The sequence below is a fragment of the Maniola jurtina genome, chromosome 26, assembly GCF_905333055.1.
Source record: "Maniola jurtina chromosome 26, ilManJurt1.1, whole genome shotgun sequence".
In the NCBI taxonomy this organism is placed as follows: Eukaryota; Metazoa; Arthropoda; class Insecta; order Lepidoptera; family Nymphalidae; genus Maniola; species Maniola jurtina.
In genome coordinates, this window is record NC_060054.1 from 2,458,311 (window position 1) to 2,477,757 (window position 19,447).

A 19,447-nucleotide genomic window follows, 5' to 3' on the forward strand; every position below is an offset into this window, starting at 1 on the left:
AAAATCATAACTGTTATAACAACAATAGATGGTAGAGATTCACTTAACTCTTTAAAAACACTTGTAAAAGATTTTTTAAATAAGAAATCTTTCAATTTCAATTTAAACAGAATAACGATTGGAATTTTTCGATTCTGATCAATTAAAACAACCACAAAGTAAAATAGAATCGATTTATTCAATAAAAAAGCCCATAATATACAATAAACATTATAAAATTCAGAATTTAAATAACAATATGAATAAATTAATTGTTAAACGCAAACTAAACTGTAAAGGTAATAAGGTTGCCTGGTGGAGATTGCTCTAAGCAATAAGGCCGCCTTTGCACACAATTGTTTTTTTTTCTGTTTCTTCCTTTTGTGTTGTTTCCTTTTCATGTTTTTGTGTGCAATAAAGATTTATCTATCTAAACTTGCTCGCCATGTTTTGAGCGCATATGTCCCCGCCAACTGCACTTTTGCACGAACGCTTGTCCACAATGCTCGCATTTAAATCGACGATCGTCCATATGTATCCTCATATGTTCACGCAGAGTCTTCATGCGTCCATACGCCTTGTGGCAAACTTCACACTCGAACTTCCTCACACCCGTATGCTTTACCGTGTGACAATTCAACTCCGCCGAGGAAAAGAAGGACATGTCACATTCTGTACACTTGAACCGTTTATCCATCAAATGCAACCTTCGCAAATGTATCGAATACTCCTTCTGGTTGTTAAAAGTCTTGTCGCAAGCTTGGCAGTTCAATGTCAGCGAAGTTATTCCGTGCACTTCAGTCAAATGTCTTTCCTTCTTGCGGTAGTCTTTGAATTTCTCGTTGCAATACCCGCATTTGTTTAATGTAGCGGAATGGGTATGTATGCACTTTTCGTGAGAACGTTTCTTCCTGAACGTGTCAAAGGTTTTCGCACAGTAATCGCAGTTGAAAGTGCCGAGTTTGTGGCTCTCTGCATGCTGCGCGAGAATCACGCGACTGACGAATCCGGCGTCACACACCTCGCAAACATGATTCCGGTAATGAACATTCATGTGCTCTAGCAGAGACTTGAATTTGTGGTAAGTGTTATGACAAATACAACATTGCAGCCTTTCAGTATCAAACTTAAACGGCAACATTTGATGCTTTATATCAGTGAACATTTCTTTATTATGAACGTCCTTCAAGTGATCTATGACTTGTTCTAAAGTTTCTACGTCTGTGTTACAAATGTTACATTTGAGCGCTGTTATATCAAGCTTGACGTGAAACTTGTACATGTCTTTGCCCTTCATGAAGTTGAGGCTGGTCTTTTCGTCGTGGAATTCGATCGTGTGCTTTTTTAAGTCCGCCGCGTCTGGAAATTGTTCAGTGCAAAAGCAGCACGCATAGCCGATGCCGCCTCTACAGCGTATGGGAGTTGCGTTAGTGTTTAGCAAAATCTGTCTCAGATTAAACCGGTGTTTCTGTAATTCTCCGCCCTTTTTATTAAATATTATCTCTGGCTCTATCCTTCTAGGTCTCTCCCTTTTAGGGTTTTTAGACGACTCTCCAATATAGATTTCAATTGTTTTGTGACGTCGTGAACCTATAAAGAAAAGGAAATATTATTTATCTATATCACTTCTCACTTTCGCGCAATTTTCTTCCTCAGAATTGTATAAAAATATAGAATAACAGTTATTTAAGTTATTGATATGGGCTGAGTCTTCGTTTTAGGTATGTGATAGTAATATAATTGTGTTTCCTAGATCATGTTACAAATAATAAGAAATATTTTTAAACAAATTTTATTTCGATTTTACTCCTACGTGTTTAAAAACAATTTATTTCAAGTTCATCGAGAATGAAACAAATATTACGTAGCTTATTTAAAATATTAGTATGTAGAGGTGAATCTATAATTATCATGAATGAAAATAGTGATGGTACAAACATTTTAAATACCTAGATTACAACTAAGAATTAATTCATTAAACTAGAAAAAAAATAATTCTTCAGCAACAAAACTATAGAAAAACTGGCCAAGTGCGAGTCAGACTCGCGTACTGAGGGTTCCGTGCTCGGGTATTTTTTCCAACATTTTGCACGATAAATCAAAGACTATCAAACATAAAAATAAACAAAAATCTGATTCAGAAATCACACGCAAAGCCCTTTCATATGATACCCCACTTGGTATAGTTATCTTACTTTGAAAATTAAAACACATTTTAATTTTTTTTAATGATGTAACCACAAATTCGTGGTTTTCAGATTTATTCCTGTACTTATGCTATAAGACCTACCTGCTAAATTTCATGATTCTAGGTCAACGGGAAGTACCCTATAGGTTTCTTGACAGACACGACGGACAGATAGACAGATAGACCGACAGGCAACAAAGTGATACTATAAGGGTTCCGTTTTTCCTTTTGAGGTACGGAACCCTAATAAGATCATCTTTCTGGCGAATGAACAATTCATTTCATTAATAAAATCATTAAACTATCTATGCAGATAATAAAACTAAGGGCTTAATTTTCAATCGCCATATAAACTTTAACTGAGGAATAAAGACATTATGACTTGAGGCGCTTGAAAAATTAGCTCTAATTAAAAGTTAGTAATTAATTATAGTTATTATATTTAGTATTGCAGATTATTATCAATAACAACCATAGGAATTGTAGATACCTATTATTACTAAGACAGCTTATGATTAAACGTATTTAAACCTTCTTCCCATGTTTAGCTACCATGTGCCGTCGCCAGCTGCATTTCTGTACAAATCCCATCCCACATGGCTCACATTTGAATCGACGATCATTGTCATGTATGCGCATATGCTCCTTCAAAGTGGTCTGCCTTCCGTACCGCTTCAGGCAAACCTTGCACTCATAACTGCGCGTCTTCGTATGTTTAACCATATGCACCGCCAAATCTTTGCTCCCATAGAACTTCATGTCACATTCTGAACAACTGTACCGGTTTTCCATCAAGTGATGGCGTTTTATGTGTTTTCCCAACGAGTCCTTATTACAGTAAGTCTTATCACACGCTTGACATTTGACAGGCTGTAAACCGATCCCGTGGACAGTTTTCATGTGCACAGCTTTCGATCTGTACCCGGGAAACTTTTCATTACAGTACCCACATTTATTCAACAAGTATCCATGGACATGGACCGTGCGTTCGTGGGAGTACTTCTTCTGGATACTGTTGAATACTTTTTCGCAATGCTTACATTTGAACTCTCCCAATTCATGGGTTTTTGCGTGGTTCAACAACGATCGGCGGTTAAAGAACCCCGAATCGCACAAATCACATATGAAATTTCTACAGTGTTTGTGCATATGTTCCAAAAGCATCTTAAACTTTGTGTAAACGTTAAAACATACAAAACATTTTAATTCGTCACTCTCAAATTTGAATGGCACGATGTGGTTCTTTATATCTGTATATATTTTTCTGTTATGCTCATTTTTTAAATGCGTGATCAAGTCTTCTAAATTGTTCAAAGTTTTTTCACACAATTTACACTTTAGTCCTGTTATATCAACTTTTACGTGGTATTTCTTTAAGTCTCTCTTCTTGAGGAAGGTGGGTTCTGTATCTTCTGTGTCTTTATGTTTTTCTAAAGTGTGCACCTTCAAATCGGCAGGATCGGGATATTGGTGTGGGCAATAGCAGCACATGTACCCAATATCATTTTTACCATGTATAGGAGTAGCATTAGAGCCGTCAAGGATTTCTTTTATATTATTATAATGTTTAGTCAGCTCTTTTAGTGGTTTTACTTTGATCTTTTTGTTTTTGCATTTTGATTTCATTATTTCTTGTGAATGTTCTGTAATTTCTATATCATCATTTGAATCTTCTATAATTTCTATATCATCATTTGTATCTGAGTTGGATAGTCTTTTTATGGTCACTTCAATTTCACTTGTTACCACTTCTTTACAGACGGTATTGTAGACTTTACCTAAAACGAAAAATTAACATTACTGAATTTTTTCACTGGGGCTCAAAGCGATTCAACAAACTTACCGTTTAAAACGGAATAGTTTATTGCTAAAATTTAATTGTTATTAGTTTCATTGTTAAAAAATAAATAAAGTTCATAAAAATATCAATTAGTTTCGTATTTAACGTTAGTTTTATGTAGGTATGTTTTGACAAAATATAAGTTAAATTACTTTTGAATTTTCTGATATGTATTTTAATTTTATTTATTTTTAGAAATTTTCCTTAAAGTGTAGGTAAACACTACAGTAAAAAATATAAATAGTATTTAAAGCAATAATGTCATTTCTCGATCAAAAGAACTTCACTATAATTATAAGCCTTTAAAAGTAGTTTTAATAATTGTAATGTGTCTCTACTAGATGGCGTTAACAGTCCTTTAGACTAAATAGATAGGTACATATCTGAAATTTCAGCAGGACTTCGTCTGTGTTGGCGTTTGCTGGTGGTGGAACTGACTGGGAAGCGCTTTAAAGGGGCGCCGCGCGCGTGTCGGCGAGTGCCGGCACAGACGAGGTCCATACTTAGTTTCCCTAACTTGTAAATAATTACAAACTTGACATTTATTTATTTTTTGGATTAACAAACGGTAGCACACAAGCGGTAAAAAACAGTAATAATATAGATATAGTAATATTATATGTGCTACCCACTACGTCAACCACATATTATTAATTATACTTTACTACATAGTTACATCTATAAATTAATATTAGTGTTGTAATTAAAAATATATTAGTTAATTTATCGTCTATATTCTAATTATCCTACAGCCTTAGTTTAATATAGTATTATTATTTTTAAGAGAATCTATGACCAGCTTCTTGAAAGAGCCCACGCGAGTCGAAAAGATATCAATATTACCAAAGCATGCATTATATGACTGTGTCATTCTCCATAGTGGTGAGCGTTTGCCAGAATTTGTACGACATTTTATAATAGCAAAAAGTTTATGCGTCTGATTACTACGTACATGACTTCTAACTGGTACTTTATAGCAGAGTTTACGAGTTAAGGGAATACAATCGTATTTGTTATGACACAGATCAAATAAGAGCATAGCTTCAAGTTGTTTGCGCCTCGACTGTAAGTCTAGTATATTATATTTTAAAAGAAGTTGGTCATAGGGAAGGTATCCTCTTGTGCATTTATAGTGCATCCTCCGTAAAAAATTTTTTTGTATAGTTTCTAATCTCTTAACATATTTATCGTAATAGGGATTCCAAATACAAACAGCATATTCCAGTTGAGCGCGAACAAGCGATTTATACAAATGTAGATAGGTAGCAACTCTCTTGAAATTAGTACCGGTCCGCATTATAAATCCATACATTTTATATGCTTTATTCACAATATTTTGTACATGCGTGTCTAAATGTAACTTACTATCCAATGTTATTCCTAGATCTTTAATATCACTAACCTTCTCTAGAGCCTCTCCACAGAGCGAATATGTATAGTAGCTAGCGGATTTCTTTTTTGTAAAAGTAATATGCTTACATTTATTTAGGCTTAGATTAAGTTTATTTTGTGAACAATATATAGTAAATCTATTTAAATCAGCTTGAAGATGGTCATGATTATCTCGTAGTTCAATTGTTTTAAATATTTTAAGATCATCTGCATATAGTAGGAAATTACTATGCTTAAAGCATTCATGAATATCGTTTATGAATAAAATAAATAAAAGAGGTCCAAGAATTGATCCTTGAGGAACTCCAGAAGTAATCATAACCAATTTAGATTCATGACCACTGATAATAACTCTTTGAGTACGACCTGATATGTATGATTTAAACCATCGCCAAAGATCACCACGTATACCGTTATAAGCTAATTTTTCTAATAAGCGTTTATGATCTACCCTGTCAAAAGCTTTTTGAAAGTCCGTATAAATGCAGTCTGTTTGTCTGTTGTTATCTAAATCTTCAAATAACTGGGAAGAAAAAACAAGAAGATTAGTTACTGTTGAGCGTTTCTGCACAAATCCATGTTGTTGTGGTATTATAATCTTATGTAGCAGTGGATAAATGGATAAATGGACATGGCTAATCTGTGTAAAGCCAGATGACAGAAAAAAAAATTCGGCACTGAAGGATAGAAAAACGGTATCCTAGCGGTTTTAGGCGCTCATGGCACGATATCCAGAAACGCGAGATTCGAATCCTGTCATTTCCACAATTTTTGATTGTACTTAAAAATTATTATTTAGAAAATGTTAATGTGTTCTATGTTATATGTGTATTAAAGTATACACTAATAAAAATTATAAATAGTACCTATTTATTATTTTAGTTAAGTTGATTAAGTTTGGAGGTTTTTATTTGAATAATTTCCTAATATCGATGGCTTGCTTAGTTCCCAATAGCTGTTGTCAAAGAGTGCTATGTTATGCCTGTATTAAAGTAGGTATACAGTATATACTAATAAAAATTATAAATAGCATTTATTTTAGTTAAGTTTGGAGGTTTTTATTTGAATAATTTTCTAATATCGATGGCTTGCTTGATTCCCAATAGCTAACTAGAGCTAACACTTTTAGAGCCTCGATAGCTCAACGGTTGAGGAATGGACAAACTTCCGAAAGGTCGGCGGTTCAAACCCCACCCGTTGCACTATTGTCGTACCCACTCCTGGCATAAGCTTTACGCTTAATTGGAGGGGTAAGTGGAGTATTAGTCATGATTAGCATGGTTCATATTTTTTTTTTTAAATCTACACAATTGTCGATTTTACAGAAATGCTGTTCAAAATCTAGATATTAATAATAATTTCAATAAGTCTTGATTTGTGACAGATGCTAAACTGTGTTCAAATTATCTAATATTTTTTTGCTAGTTTCAAACAGCTCTCCTGTAAAATCGACTATTGTTTCGTTACTAAAATTTGTAAACTAAACCATCGATGTGATATTTTGTACCATTCCATAATAGTGCAAAATATCACATTGATGATATCCAAATTCCATTAATTTACATCACGCTATTATAAAGGCGAAAGTTTGTATGTGTGTGTGTGTATGTTTGTTACTCCTTCACGTAAAAACTACTGGACGGATTGGGTTGAAATTTAGAATGGAGATAGATTATACTCTGGATTAGCACATAGGCTACTTTTTATCCAGGGAAATCAAAGAGTTCCCACGAGATTTTAAAAAAACTACATCCACGCGAACGAAGTCGCGGGCATCAGCTAGATAAATATAAATGAATGGTATAAAACAACTTTTTCTTTCATGTATAGACTAGAGGTTGGCTGCAATCAGACTTGCAGGTAAGTGATCATGCAGCTATGATGGAGAGCTCTTGCCTAGAAGATGCCTAGGTATTCACTCTTGACTTGACCGTAATCTCTATTAGAATAAAGATAGTTTTGAGTTTATTGGATCGGATTCAAATTTTAATAAAACCAGTTTGTATTAATACACATCAATTTGTATTTTAGTAATGCTACATTTTAACAAGTGTAAATTAAAAATTTATAACACCCCCGACAAGTGAAGTTTACAGTAACTAGAAAAGAGCTGATAACTTTCAAACGGCTGAACCGATTTTCTTGGATTATATCTAAGAACACTCTCGATCAAGCAACCTTTCAAACAAAAAAAAAATACTAAATTAAAATCGGTTCATTAGTTTAGGAGCTACGATGCCACAGACAGATACACAGATACACACGTCAAATTTATAATACCCCTGGGCTTTTTGGATCGGGGGTTAAAAATCAAAGGTTTTTGACTTCAGCATCCGATTTCGTGATCACCAAATATTGTGGTGATGGTTCTCTTCTCATATCTCGGCGTTCTTTCGTGTGCACACGCATGTGTTGATTGAGGGTACACCTTCTAGCGAAAGTTTTTCCACATAATTCGCAATGATGGTCGCGCTGGCCCGTGTGTCTCAGCATATGCGTCTTCATAACCCTCCGAGAGAAGAAAGTCATATCGCACACATCGCATTTGACCTCCCTCTCGTTTAAATGGACATTTCGTATGTGGCACTTTAAAGTCGCATGTTTCTTGTAAGTTTTCTCACAAAGTTCACATTTGAATTCTACCTTCCTACCGCCGTGTACGCGGTACAGATGCGCCAACTTCTGGTGGTAATCCATGAACGCTTCGTTACAGTACCCGCATTTTTGCGTCCTACTCAACTTTTTGTGCACCACGTTCATGTGCGAAGATTTCTTGACGCGCGTATCAAACGTTTTGGGACAAAAGTCACACGCAAAGGTTCCCGTCTTGTGTATCTTCAAATGACTTCTTAAAATGTCGCGGTTGACGAATCCAGCACCGCAAGAGTCGCAAACGTAATTCCTATAATGCTTGTTCATATGTTCCGTTAAAAGTTTAAATGTGGAACATGTGATCGAGCAAATGGCACATTTCAGATCGTCGCCCTTGAATTTGAAAGGTATAATATGGTTTTTTATATCTGTGTATATTTTCCGCTTGTGCATTGTGATTAAATGGTCCATTAGCTGTTCTATTGTAGACATGTCGCTCTGACAGATCGCACATTGTAAGGAGGTTATATCTAGTTTCACTGTGTAGATCCTCATTTCCTGAACGACGTTTTTCAGTGCGTCTTCATCGTGGAATTGTAGTGTATGCATTTTCAAATCCGCTGCCAAATGGTATGCTTCAGTGCAGAAGTTACACACGTAGCCCTGGTCCCCTCGGTGTCTTATCGGCGTCGCGTTAGAATTCACCAATATTTCTAGCAAATTCTTTCTATGCTTCTCCACTTCTAGAACGCGTATCGTTTTCAATTTTTTCAGACTCCTTTGCTTAGTACCTTTGTAGTTCTTTTTCCCAACTTTAACGCCTCGGTCAACTTTATCACCACCTATGCTCGACTCTTGTATATCGTCAAGGATTTCGTCCGCCCTGTCTCCGGTAAAGATATGCTGATTGAGACCTATAAAGAAAAGGTAATTTTGAATTTGTATGTACGATTTTCCCAGATATGTGTCTCTTCTTCGTGACAGCTGTTCAGTTTCCATAACTGAAGTATCTCTACTAGATGGCGTTAGCAGTCGCTTAGACTAAATTGATACATATTTAAGATTTCTGCACTGAAGGATAGAGGAGCCGTAACCTAGCAGTCATCACACTAATATTATAAAGGAGAAAGTTTGTATGTGTGTGTGTGTGTGTGTGTGTGTATGTTTGTTACTCCTTCACGCAAAAACTACTGGACGGCTTGGGCTGAAATTTAGAATGGAGATAGATTATACCCTGGATTAGCACATAGGCTACTTTTTATCCCGGAAAATCAAAGAGTCCCCACGGGAATTTTAAAAAACCTTCATCCACGCGAACGAAGTCGCGGGTATCAGCTAGTAACTCATAAGTGCCAAAGGCGTAATACCCATAGAAACACGAGGCACGAATCCTGCCGGTTGCAATATTATGTACTCGTTGTTACGCATTGAATAAGAACACAAGTGTAAATTAAAAATTTATAACGCCCCCGACAAGTGAAGGTTAGGTACAGTGGTTAACTAGAAAAGAGCTAATAACTTTCAAACAGCTGAACTGATTTTCTTGGATTATAGCTAAGAACACTCTCGATCAAGCCACCTTTCAGACAAAAAAAAACTAAATTAAAATCGGTTCATTAGGAGCTACGGTGCCACAGACAGATACACAGATACACACGTCAAACTTATAACATCCCTCTTTTTGGGTCGGGGGTTAAAAATGGTACCATCATACATTTTGAGAACGTACTCGGCATAATTTGCTTTTTGTTAACTTTCATGTCAAAAGTACGATTTTGAGTCCTTAATCTAAGGATAAACAGATCCAAAAAAACCGGTTCAGCCGTTTGTAACCTTCACTTGTCGGGGGTAATATAAATTTTTAATTTACATTTGTTTTGAATGGTTATTCATAATTCATGAATATCTAGTATAAGTATAAAATTAAAAAAAAATCTATTTGAATAAATATAGTTATTTGGATTGGACTCTTTCAGTAAAACCAGTGTCTATTAATACGCAACAGTTTGTATTTCTGTAACACTTATTTTCAATTTATTAGGGATCAGCTTCGGCGTCCGATTCCGCGATGATCAAATACTGTGGCGATGATTCTCGTCTCACATTTCGGCGTTCTTTCGTATGCACCCGCATGTGTTGATTGAGGGTAAACCTCCTAGCAAAAGTGTTCCCACACAATTCACAGTGGTGGTCGCGCTGGCCCGTGTGTCTCAGCATATGCGTCTTCATAGTGCTCCGAGAGAAGAATGTCATATCGCACTCATCGCATTTGACTCGCTTCTCGTTCAAATGGGCATTCCTTACGTGGCGCCTTAAATTCGTATCTTTCTTGTACGTTTTGTCACACTGATCACATTTGAATTCTACCTTCTTTGCGCCGTGCACGCGATACAAATGCTCCATCTTCTTGTGGTAATCCATGAACGATTCGTTGCAGTACCCGCATTTTCTGGTAATACTCGACTTCTTGTGCACCACATTCATGTGCGAGTATTTCTTGACGCGCGTATCAAACGTTTTGGGACAAAAGTCACACGCAAACGTCCCCGTCTTGTGTATCCTCAAATGACTTCTTAAAAGGTCGCGGTTGACGAATCCGGCACCGCAAGAATCGCAAACGTAATTTTTATAATGCTTGTTCATATGCTCCGTTAAAAGTCTAAATGTGGAACATGTGATCGAGCAAATGGCACATTTCAGATCGTCGCCCTTGAATTTGAAAGGTATAATATGGTTTTTTATATCTGTGTATATTTTCCGCTTGTGTGTTGTGACCAAGTGGTCCATCAGCTGTTCTATTGTAGACATGTCGCTCTGACAGATCGCACATTGTAAGGAGGTTATATCTAGTTTCACTGTGTAGATCCTCATGTCCTGAACGACGTTTTTCAGTGCGTCTTCATCGTGGAATTGTAGTGTATGCGTTTTCAAATCCGCCGCCAAATGGTATGCTTCAGTGCAGAAGTTACATACGTAGCCCTGGTCCCCTCGATGTCTAATAGGCGTTGCGTTAGAATTCACCAATATTTCTAGCAAATTCTTTCGATGTTTCTCAACTTCTTGAACGCGTGTCTGATTCCTTTGTTTAATACCTCTGTGATTCTTTTTCTCGACTTTAACGCCATCTATGCTCGATTCTTGTATATTGTGAAGGATTTCATCCGCTCTGTCTCCAGTAAAGATGGTTATTTGCTGATTGAGACCTATAAAGAAAAGGTAATTTTGAATTTGTATGTATGTTTTTGCTGAAACTCTTGACGTATCACTTTAACTTCCACATGTGTCTCCTCTTTGTGACATAACTGTTCAGTTTCCAAAACTGTAATGTATCTCTACTAGATGGCGTTAGCAGTCGCTTAGACTAAATAGAAATTTTGGTACTGAAGGATAGAGAAGCCGTAGCCCAGCAGTCTTAAGGCGGTTAGGACGCATAGAAACGCGAGGTTCGACTTTGATATGCACTTAAAAATATTAGTTAGATATACAGGGTGTTTGGTAATTAGTAGGTATATCATCACGACACGTACCCATGCTACTTTGATCTGATAAATACAATGCTGAAGTAAAATTATAAAAATTTCCATACAAAATTAAAAAAAAAAATATGTCAGTTTTCATGGCCCTAACGTGCCCTAAGTCACTGAGATCGTTGAACTTGGCCTATCTAAAGATGGCCAACGATTTCAGTGAGTTAGGGCACGTTAGGGTCATGAAAATTTTGACATAATTTTTTTTTCAATTTTGTATGGAAATTTTTATAATTTTATTTCGTCATTATACTTTAGCATTGTGTTTATCAGATCAAAGTAGCATGGGTACGTGTTGTCATTATATACTAATAATTACCAAACGACCTGTATATTATGAAAAAAACATCATATTTTCGTTGTTCCTATGAAATATTTCTTTTCAGAGTTTGAACATCGCAAGAAATCGTGAAAGAAAACACAATGAATGAAATTAGTATGAAGGGAATAAAACCAGTTTGTATTCATGCACAACAATTTGTATTTCATTAAGACTACATTAAATAATCTAAGCAGTTTTCCTGATCAGATTCAGCGTCCGATTCCACGATGATCAAGTATTGTGGCGATGGTTTTCTTTCTTTCGTATGCACCCGCATGTGTTGGTCTAGGGTAAACCTCCTCGCGAAGGTTTTTCCACATAACTCGCAATGGTGATCGCGCTGGCCCGTGTGTGTCAACATATGCATCTTCAAAGTGTTCCGAGAGAAGAATTTAGTCTCACACACAGCGCATTTGACCTCCCTCTCGTTTAAATGGGCATTCCTTACATGGTTCCGTAGAGTCGTATGTCTGTTATACGTTTTGTCACAAACATCGCATTTAAACTCTAGAAGCTTCACGCCATGCTCGCGGTACAAATGCGCCAACTTTTTTTGGTAATCCGAAAACGCTTCATTGCAGTACCCGCATTTTTGCGTCATCCTCGCCTTTTTGTGCACCACGTTAATATGCGCCAATTTCTTGAGTCGCGTGTCAAAGGTTTTGGGGCAAAGGTCACAATTGAAGGTCCCAGTCTTGTGTATCCTCATATGACCCCGTAGAATGTCCCGGTTGACGAATCCAGCACCGCAGGTGTCGCAAACGTAATTCCTATAATGTTTGTTCATGTGCACAGTTAAGAGTCTAAATGTGGAACATTTGGCCGAGCAAATGGCGCATTTGACGTCGTCACCTTTAAACTTGAATGGTATCATATGATTTTTTATATCTTTGTATATTTTCCGCTTGTGTATTTTGATTAAGTGTTCCATTAGTTGTTCTATTGTAGACATATCGCTCTGGCAGAGTTCACACTGTAGCGATGTTATGTCTAGTTTCGTTGTGTAGATCCTCATGTCCTGAATCACTTTTCTCAGTGCGTCTTCGTCGTGGGTTTGTAGTGTATGCATTTTCAAATCCGCCGCCAAAGGGTATTGTTCAGTGCAGAAGCTACATACGTAGCCCTGGTCTCCTCGGTGTCTAATCATAGTAGCGTTAGAATTCAGCAATACCTCTAGCAAATTATTTCTATGCTTCTCAACTTCTTGAACGCGTGTAGTTCTTAAACTCTGATTATTTCGCTTAGTACCTTTGTGGTTCTTTTTCCCAACTTTAACACCTATGCTCGAGTCTTGTTCGCGAAGGATTTTGTCAGCCCTGTCTCCGGTAAAGACGGCTTTTTGCCGATTGAGACCTATAAAGAAAAGGTAATTTTGAATTATAGCCTCGATAGCTCAACGGTTGAGGAGCGGACTGAATTCCGAAAGGTCGGCGGTTCAAACCCGACCCGTTGCACTATTGTCGTACCCACTCCTGGCACAAGCTTTACGCTTAATTGGAGGGGAAAGGGGAGTATTAGTCAGGATAAGCACGGCTAGTATTCTTTAAAAAGAAAAAAAATCTATGCACGTTTAGTCTGAATCTCCTGTTGTATCACTTTAACTTTCCAGATATGTTTCTCCTCTTTCTGACTTTGATTTAGTTACTGACAGAAACAATATAATTTAAGCATATTTTAATAAATAATTAGAATTGCAAGTAAAACACATAACCAGTTCGTAGTTAAGATAATGTTTATTAAGAAGAACATAATATAAAACATTATTAAATACAAACTAACTTATTGGACTATTCTTTAATTCACAAGATTGACTAAAAATCTTGGCGCGAAAATTGTTAAACAGTTTTAGGCTAAAAATTCAAAAAATCAACACTGGCTATTATATTCCACTAGTCGACAAAAAAATAGCGAGTGTTGATTTTTTTTATTTTTAGCTGGTTCTATTCCCGGGTGAGCGTATTTTGAAAAAATTTTGAATGCAGTTTTGCTTCTTTTTAGAAATAAGAGAATGTTTCCTTTACGTAAAATTATCTAACTTAAGGTGCACTAAACGGGTCTAACCGCGAAATTCAAAAATTTGGCTTTTCGCAATTTGTAAACTAATACGACAAAGTAGGCTTATGGCATTCTAATAGCGCCAATCATGGCAGTATCATCTTTATAGGATTATATAATAAGTGACGATAGTAAGTGACGGAGATAGAGCCCTGTTAAGTAAAATCGTTAACACTTTAAACAAGTATAATTTTTATCCTTCATTAATAAATATTTTGTATATTTTTTGCCAGTATGTAATTTTATTTAACAAGAACAATAAGTGGAAATAATAGAGCATATAGCTATTGTAACTAAATGAAATACCTAACCTATTTAATACTAAAATTATAAGCAAAATATGTACGAGTTTTAACAGGGCTCTCTCCGTCACTCGCTTCATACAATCGTAGTTCCAATTTCATTTGAATATTAAGCAACCAAAGTCCATGAAATTTTGCAGACATATTCTAGAAACTAATATCTGTGCCTGTGGTGTTTTAGATTTTTCTAAATATATGTAGTGTTAAAATTACAGGGGCTCAAAGATTTGTATGTAAATTTTTAAGACCGCGTTACTTTGAAACCGAATATTTTAACAGAAATCTGGAAAACATAGATATTAGTTTCTAGAATATGTGTGCAACATTTCATGGACTTCGGTTGCTTAATATTCAAATGAAATTGGAACTACGATTGTATGAAGCGAGTGACGGAGAGAGCCCTCTTAATTGTTATCCTTACAACATAATATTATTATACCTATTCAGTGAAATTTTAATTTTAATTACTAACTTAACTTATTTATCAGTATATACTAATTTTCATAGTTTTACTATGTACATATTATATTAAGTAATCCATACTAATATTATAAATGCGAAAGTGTGTCTGTCTGTCTGTCTGCTATCTTTTCAGGGCCCAACATTTTAACCGATTCTGACGTTTGGTACAGGGTCAGCTAATACCCCGGGGACGGACATAGGCTACTTTTTGTCCCGGAAAATCAAAGAGTTCCCACGGGATTCCTAAAAACCAATCCGCTTAACCGACTTGTATGAAAGGTACCGAGTTACCTTGCGTCCCTACAATTGACATAGGTATTTTATCCCGGAAAACCAAACAGTTCCCACGGGATCTTTAAAAACCTAAATCCAGGCGGACGAAGTCGCGGGCATCTTCTTGTTATAAATAAAACTAAAGAAGTGACCTTAATCACACATTTAATTAAATAGAATTTGAGTTACCTTACATCCCGGGGATGGACATACATAGGCTACGTTTTATCCCGGAAGATCAAAGAGTTCCCACGGGATTTATAAAGGCTCACTCGTTTATTCGATTTATGTAAAATTTGGTACAGGGTTAACATCCCGGGAATTCAAATAGTTCCCGCGGGTTTTTTAAAAACTTAAATCACGCGGACAAAGTCGCGAGCATCATCTAGTTGGGAAATAAAAGGGTAATTTTACTAACCCCCGACCCAAAAAGAGGGGTGTTATAATTTTGACGTGTGTATCTGTGTATCTGTCCGTAGCTCCTAAAGTAATGAACCGATTTCAATTTAGTTTTTTTTTGTTTGAAAAGGTGCCTTGATCGAGAGTGTTCTTAGCTACAACCCAAGAAAATCGGTTCAGCCGTTCGAAAGTTATCAGCTCTTGTCTAGTTACAGTAACCTTCACTTGTCGGGGGTGTTATTAATTTACACTTGTTATAGTTACTATGTCATAGACGCTGCCTTATCACCCTCTCCATGCACCGATCGCATGTGACCACGCAAGCTGCACTTCTGCACGAACCCCCGACCGCACTGCAGACAAGTGAACCGCCTGTCGTTTGTATGAATGCGCATATGCTCGCGCAAAACGCACTTCCTCGTGAACCACTTCAAGCAAACGTCGCACTGGAAATCCTTCCGCCCCGTATGCTTCAACATATGGTATTTTAACTGCCCTCCGGTATAAAATTTCATGTCGCACTCCTTACATGGGAAACGCCTTTCCATCATATGATACCTTTGATTGTGTATCCGCAACGAGTACTGGCTTGTGAAAGTTTCGTCACAGGCCAAACATTTGCGAATCACAGGCGACATTCCGTGCGTGTTGATCATGTGTTGGTCCTTCATTTGGATGCTTTTGAATCTTTCATTACAGATCCCGCACTTGTTAGGTTTGTTCATGTATCTGTGGACAGAATTATCGTGCGCTAACCGTCTCTGGTGTGTAGCGAAGACTTTGTTGCATTTGCTGCATTCGAAGGATCCAGTTTTATGTGTCCCCTTGTGGTTTAACATCGCTCTACGGTTAAAACAGCCGTAGTCACAGATTTCACAGACATAATTTCTGTAATGCGTGTGCATGTGTTCTAAGAGAATTTTGAATTTGCTGAACACGACAGGGCACATGACACATCGAAGGTCTCCACCGTCAAATTTGAATGGTATAATCTGGTTCTTTATATCCGTGTAGATAAGTTTTTTGTGCTCGTTTTGCAAATGGTCCAACAACCCTTCTAAAGTGTCAATACTTTGGTCACATTCGTTACACTTCAACTGTGTTATATCAAGCTTGAGTGCGTATCCGTTCGAGGTTTGTTTCTTCATGTACCCTTGTCTGTCACGGGTGGTGTTGTGTTTCGTCAAAGTATGGGTTTTTAAGTCCGCCGGATTCACATACTGCTCCGCACAAAAGCAACAGGAATAGGCGAATCCGTCATGACTCCGAATCGGCGTTGCATTCGAATGTGCTAATACAACTTCAAAATTATTACTATGTTTACCCTTTTCGGAAATTTTAACAGAATTTGTAATACTCTTGGACAGTCCTCTCACAATAGTGATGTAGCGTATCTTAGGTAAATTAACTACAGTGGTTTTAGTTTTTTTAGCCATCTTCTTGACTTCATCGTTAATATTAATCTCCGTGGGCGTGTCGGTCCTTTCACTTTTGATGACCAACCGTTGATTACCTACAAAACAAAACGATAGAATTACTTTCGTCGACTTTATTGCTACTTCAATATTAATACCCTAAATCTCCACTTCTAGTTTTATCAATCTAAGCCCCCGCTTTAATATTTAAGAGAGAAATAGTAAATTCGCGTTAGACTATTGGATAAACAAGTGTAAATTAAAAATTTATAACACCCCCGACAAGTGAAGGTTACAGTAACTGGAAAAAAGCTGATAACTTCCAAACGGCTGAACCGATTTTCTTGGATGATAGCTAAGAACACTCTCGATCAAGCCACCTTTCAAACAAAAAAAACTAAATTAAAATCGGTTCATTCGTTTAGGCGCTACGATGCCACAGACAGATACACAGATACACACGTCAAACTTATAACACCCCTCTTTTTGGGTCGGGGGTTAATAAGTATTGCAGCAACGCCGAATCCGAATTGTTTATGTAGATATGAGCCTCGATAGCTCAACGGTTGAGGAGCGGACTGACTTCCAAAAGGTCGACGGTTCAAACCCCACCCGTTGCACTATTGTCGTACCCACTACTGGCACAAGTTTACGCTTAATTGGAGGGGAAAGGGGAGTATAAAGAGAAATATTATTTAAAAAAAAAGAAGATTCTTTGTTGTATTTCATCAGTTCCAATAGAAAACAACAAGTGTAAGAAATAACATATAGAACTGTTCAGCTATAATCCATACTAATATTATAAATGCGAAAGTGTGTCTGTCTGTCTGTTTGTCTGCTACTTTTTCACGGCCCAACAGTGTAACCGATTCTGACGAAATTTGGTACAGGGCTGGCTTATTTCCCGGGGACGGACATAAGCTACTTTTTATCCCGGAAAATCAAAGAGTTCCCACGGGATTCCTAAAGTCCCATCCACTAAACCGATTTGTATGATATTGGGTACCGGGGTATGTTGCGTCCGTGTAATTGAAATAGGAAACTTTTTATCCCGGAAAAATCAAACAGTTCCCACGGGATCTGTAAAAATCTAGATCCACGCGGACGAAGTCGCGGGCATCCTCTAGTCATTAATATAGCATGAAAGAAACATCTTTTGCACGTCTAGTCTTAGGTTGAAATCTATAGGGCACACTTTGACTTTGGTTAGACTTAAGTTTCAGATAAAACGGGACAGATTTATACAAGCGGTATAACGCCGTCTCGTTTCAACAGTAACTTAAGTCTGAGAAAAATCAAAGTGCATTCTATGAACTCAGCCTTAAACCAGTAGAAGAGTAGAGTGTTAATAAAGTGATATATTAAATTCAGACAACAGATTTTTTCGAAAACTGTGTGTGTCTAAACATTTTAAAGTTAAACTTTTTAAAGTTCAACGAATACGATACGATAAAATTGTTTCTTTAGCAAAAGGCGTACGCCGTGAATGATAATCACACTAATAGGTACACTAATGTTAGTTTGTGTGTATGTATGTGTGTATGTTTGTTACTGTTTCACGTAAAAACTCCCGAAAGGTTTTGGTTGAAATTTAAAATGGAAGTAGATTATACCATCGATTAACACATAGCTACTTTTTATCCCGGAAAATCAAAGAGTTCCCACGGGATTTTTAAAAACCTATATCCACGAGAACTATCATTGCGGGCATCAGCTCGTAATATAATAAAATTACTGTCTCAAGTGCCTTTACACATCTAAGTGAGAATAGTTTCGATAGCTCAATGGTTAAAGGAGCGGACTGAAAACCGAAAGGTCGGGCGGCGGTTCAAACCCCACCCGTTGCACTATTGTCGTACCCACTCCTGGCACAAGCTTTACGCTTAGTTGGAGGGGAAAGGGGAATATTAGTCAGCATAATAAATTTGGCTAATATTCTTTTTTAAAAAAATAAAAAAATACGACATTATTTATAATATTAAGAGTAAAAATCATGTTTCGAAATAATTAAGTAACTTTCTTTTAACCATAATTTATTAAGGACAGAATATAAGCTGCATACTAAACATCGAACTTAAATACTATTATTATTTCATGATACATTTTGTCTGGCTTCGTCCGTGGCTTGTTACCACCCAACCGACAAAGCCGTGCCGCCAAGCGTTCCGGTACGATGCCGTGTAGAAACCAAAGGAGTATGGGTTTAATGAAAATTGCCATACCCCTTCCAGGTTAGCCCGCTCCCATCTTAGACTGCAGCAAAAGAAAATTATAAAAATATAATGCAAAATTTTAAAGTAAGATATTTTCATTATTTTAACCCTGTGTTTTAACCTGACTCTCGTTCACACAGGCTGCGTAAGTGTTGCGTAAGCGTAGACGTAGCGCGTACCATTGCGTTGTAATGTATGGAACTGTATGAAAGATGACATACCGCTTGCGTGGCGTGAATGTTCACGTAGACGTAATGCGTGCAGTTACATCTAAGGGTTCACGCGCGTCACTACACACTAGAGGTGTCAAATATGGTTAGATTCCTATATCATAATATTAATGTTTGTTACAGAAAAATATTGAATATTTTTTACGTTAAAATATATTAACTATCAAAAAAAAAAGCCGCAAGCAGAAACTTGCATGCAAACGATTTTCAACCTTATTGACATATTTCAGAAAACCACATATTAGCAATCTATGAATG

The 19,447-nt window shown here is 36.8% G+C and overlaps 1 protein-coding gene across 1 annotated transcript; it reads right to left on the reverse strand.

Annotated features, from left to right (window-relative positions):
• Positions 1-191: 191 nt before the first annotated feature.
• On the reverse strand, positions 192-16,990 carry LOC123878556 (zinc finger protein OZF-like). The gene is made up of 2 exons (XM_045925831.1): positions 16,656-16,990; positions 192-1,569 (listed from the first exon to the last, which is right to left on the reverse strand). Exons 1-2 carry the CDS (start codon positions 16,765-16,767, stop codon positions 410-412), a joined length of 1,272 nt encoding a protein of 423 aa, XP_045781787.1. The 5' UTR covers positions 16,768-16,990; the 3' UTR covers positions 192-409.
• Between the last annotated feature and the right edge of the window lie 2,457 nt (positions 16,991-19,447).

Bases quoted from the DNA above. Each gene is read 5' to 3' on its own strand.
- LOC123878556 (XM_045925831.1), bottom strand. From the start codon at position 16,767: ATGGCTAAAAAAACTAAAACCACTGTAGTTAATTTACCTAAGATACGC. The intron at 1,570-16,655 runs GTAAACATAGTA...TTTTCTTTATAG, and splicing joins TGTTAAAATTTCCGAAAAGG to GTTCACGACGTCACAAAACA.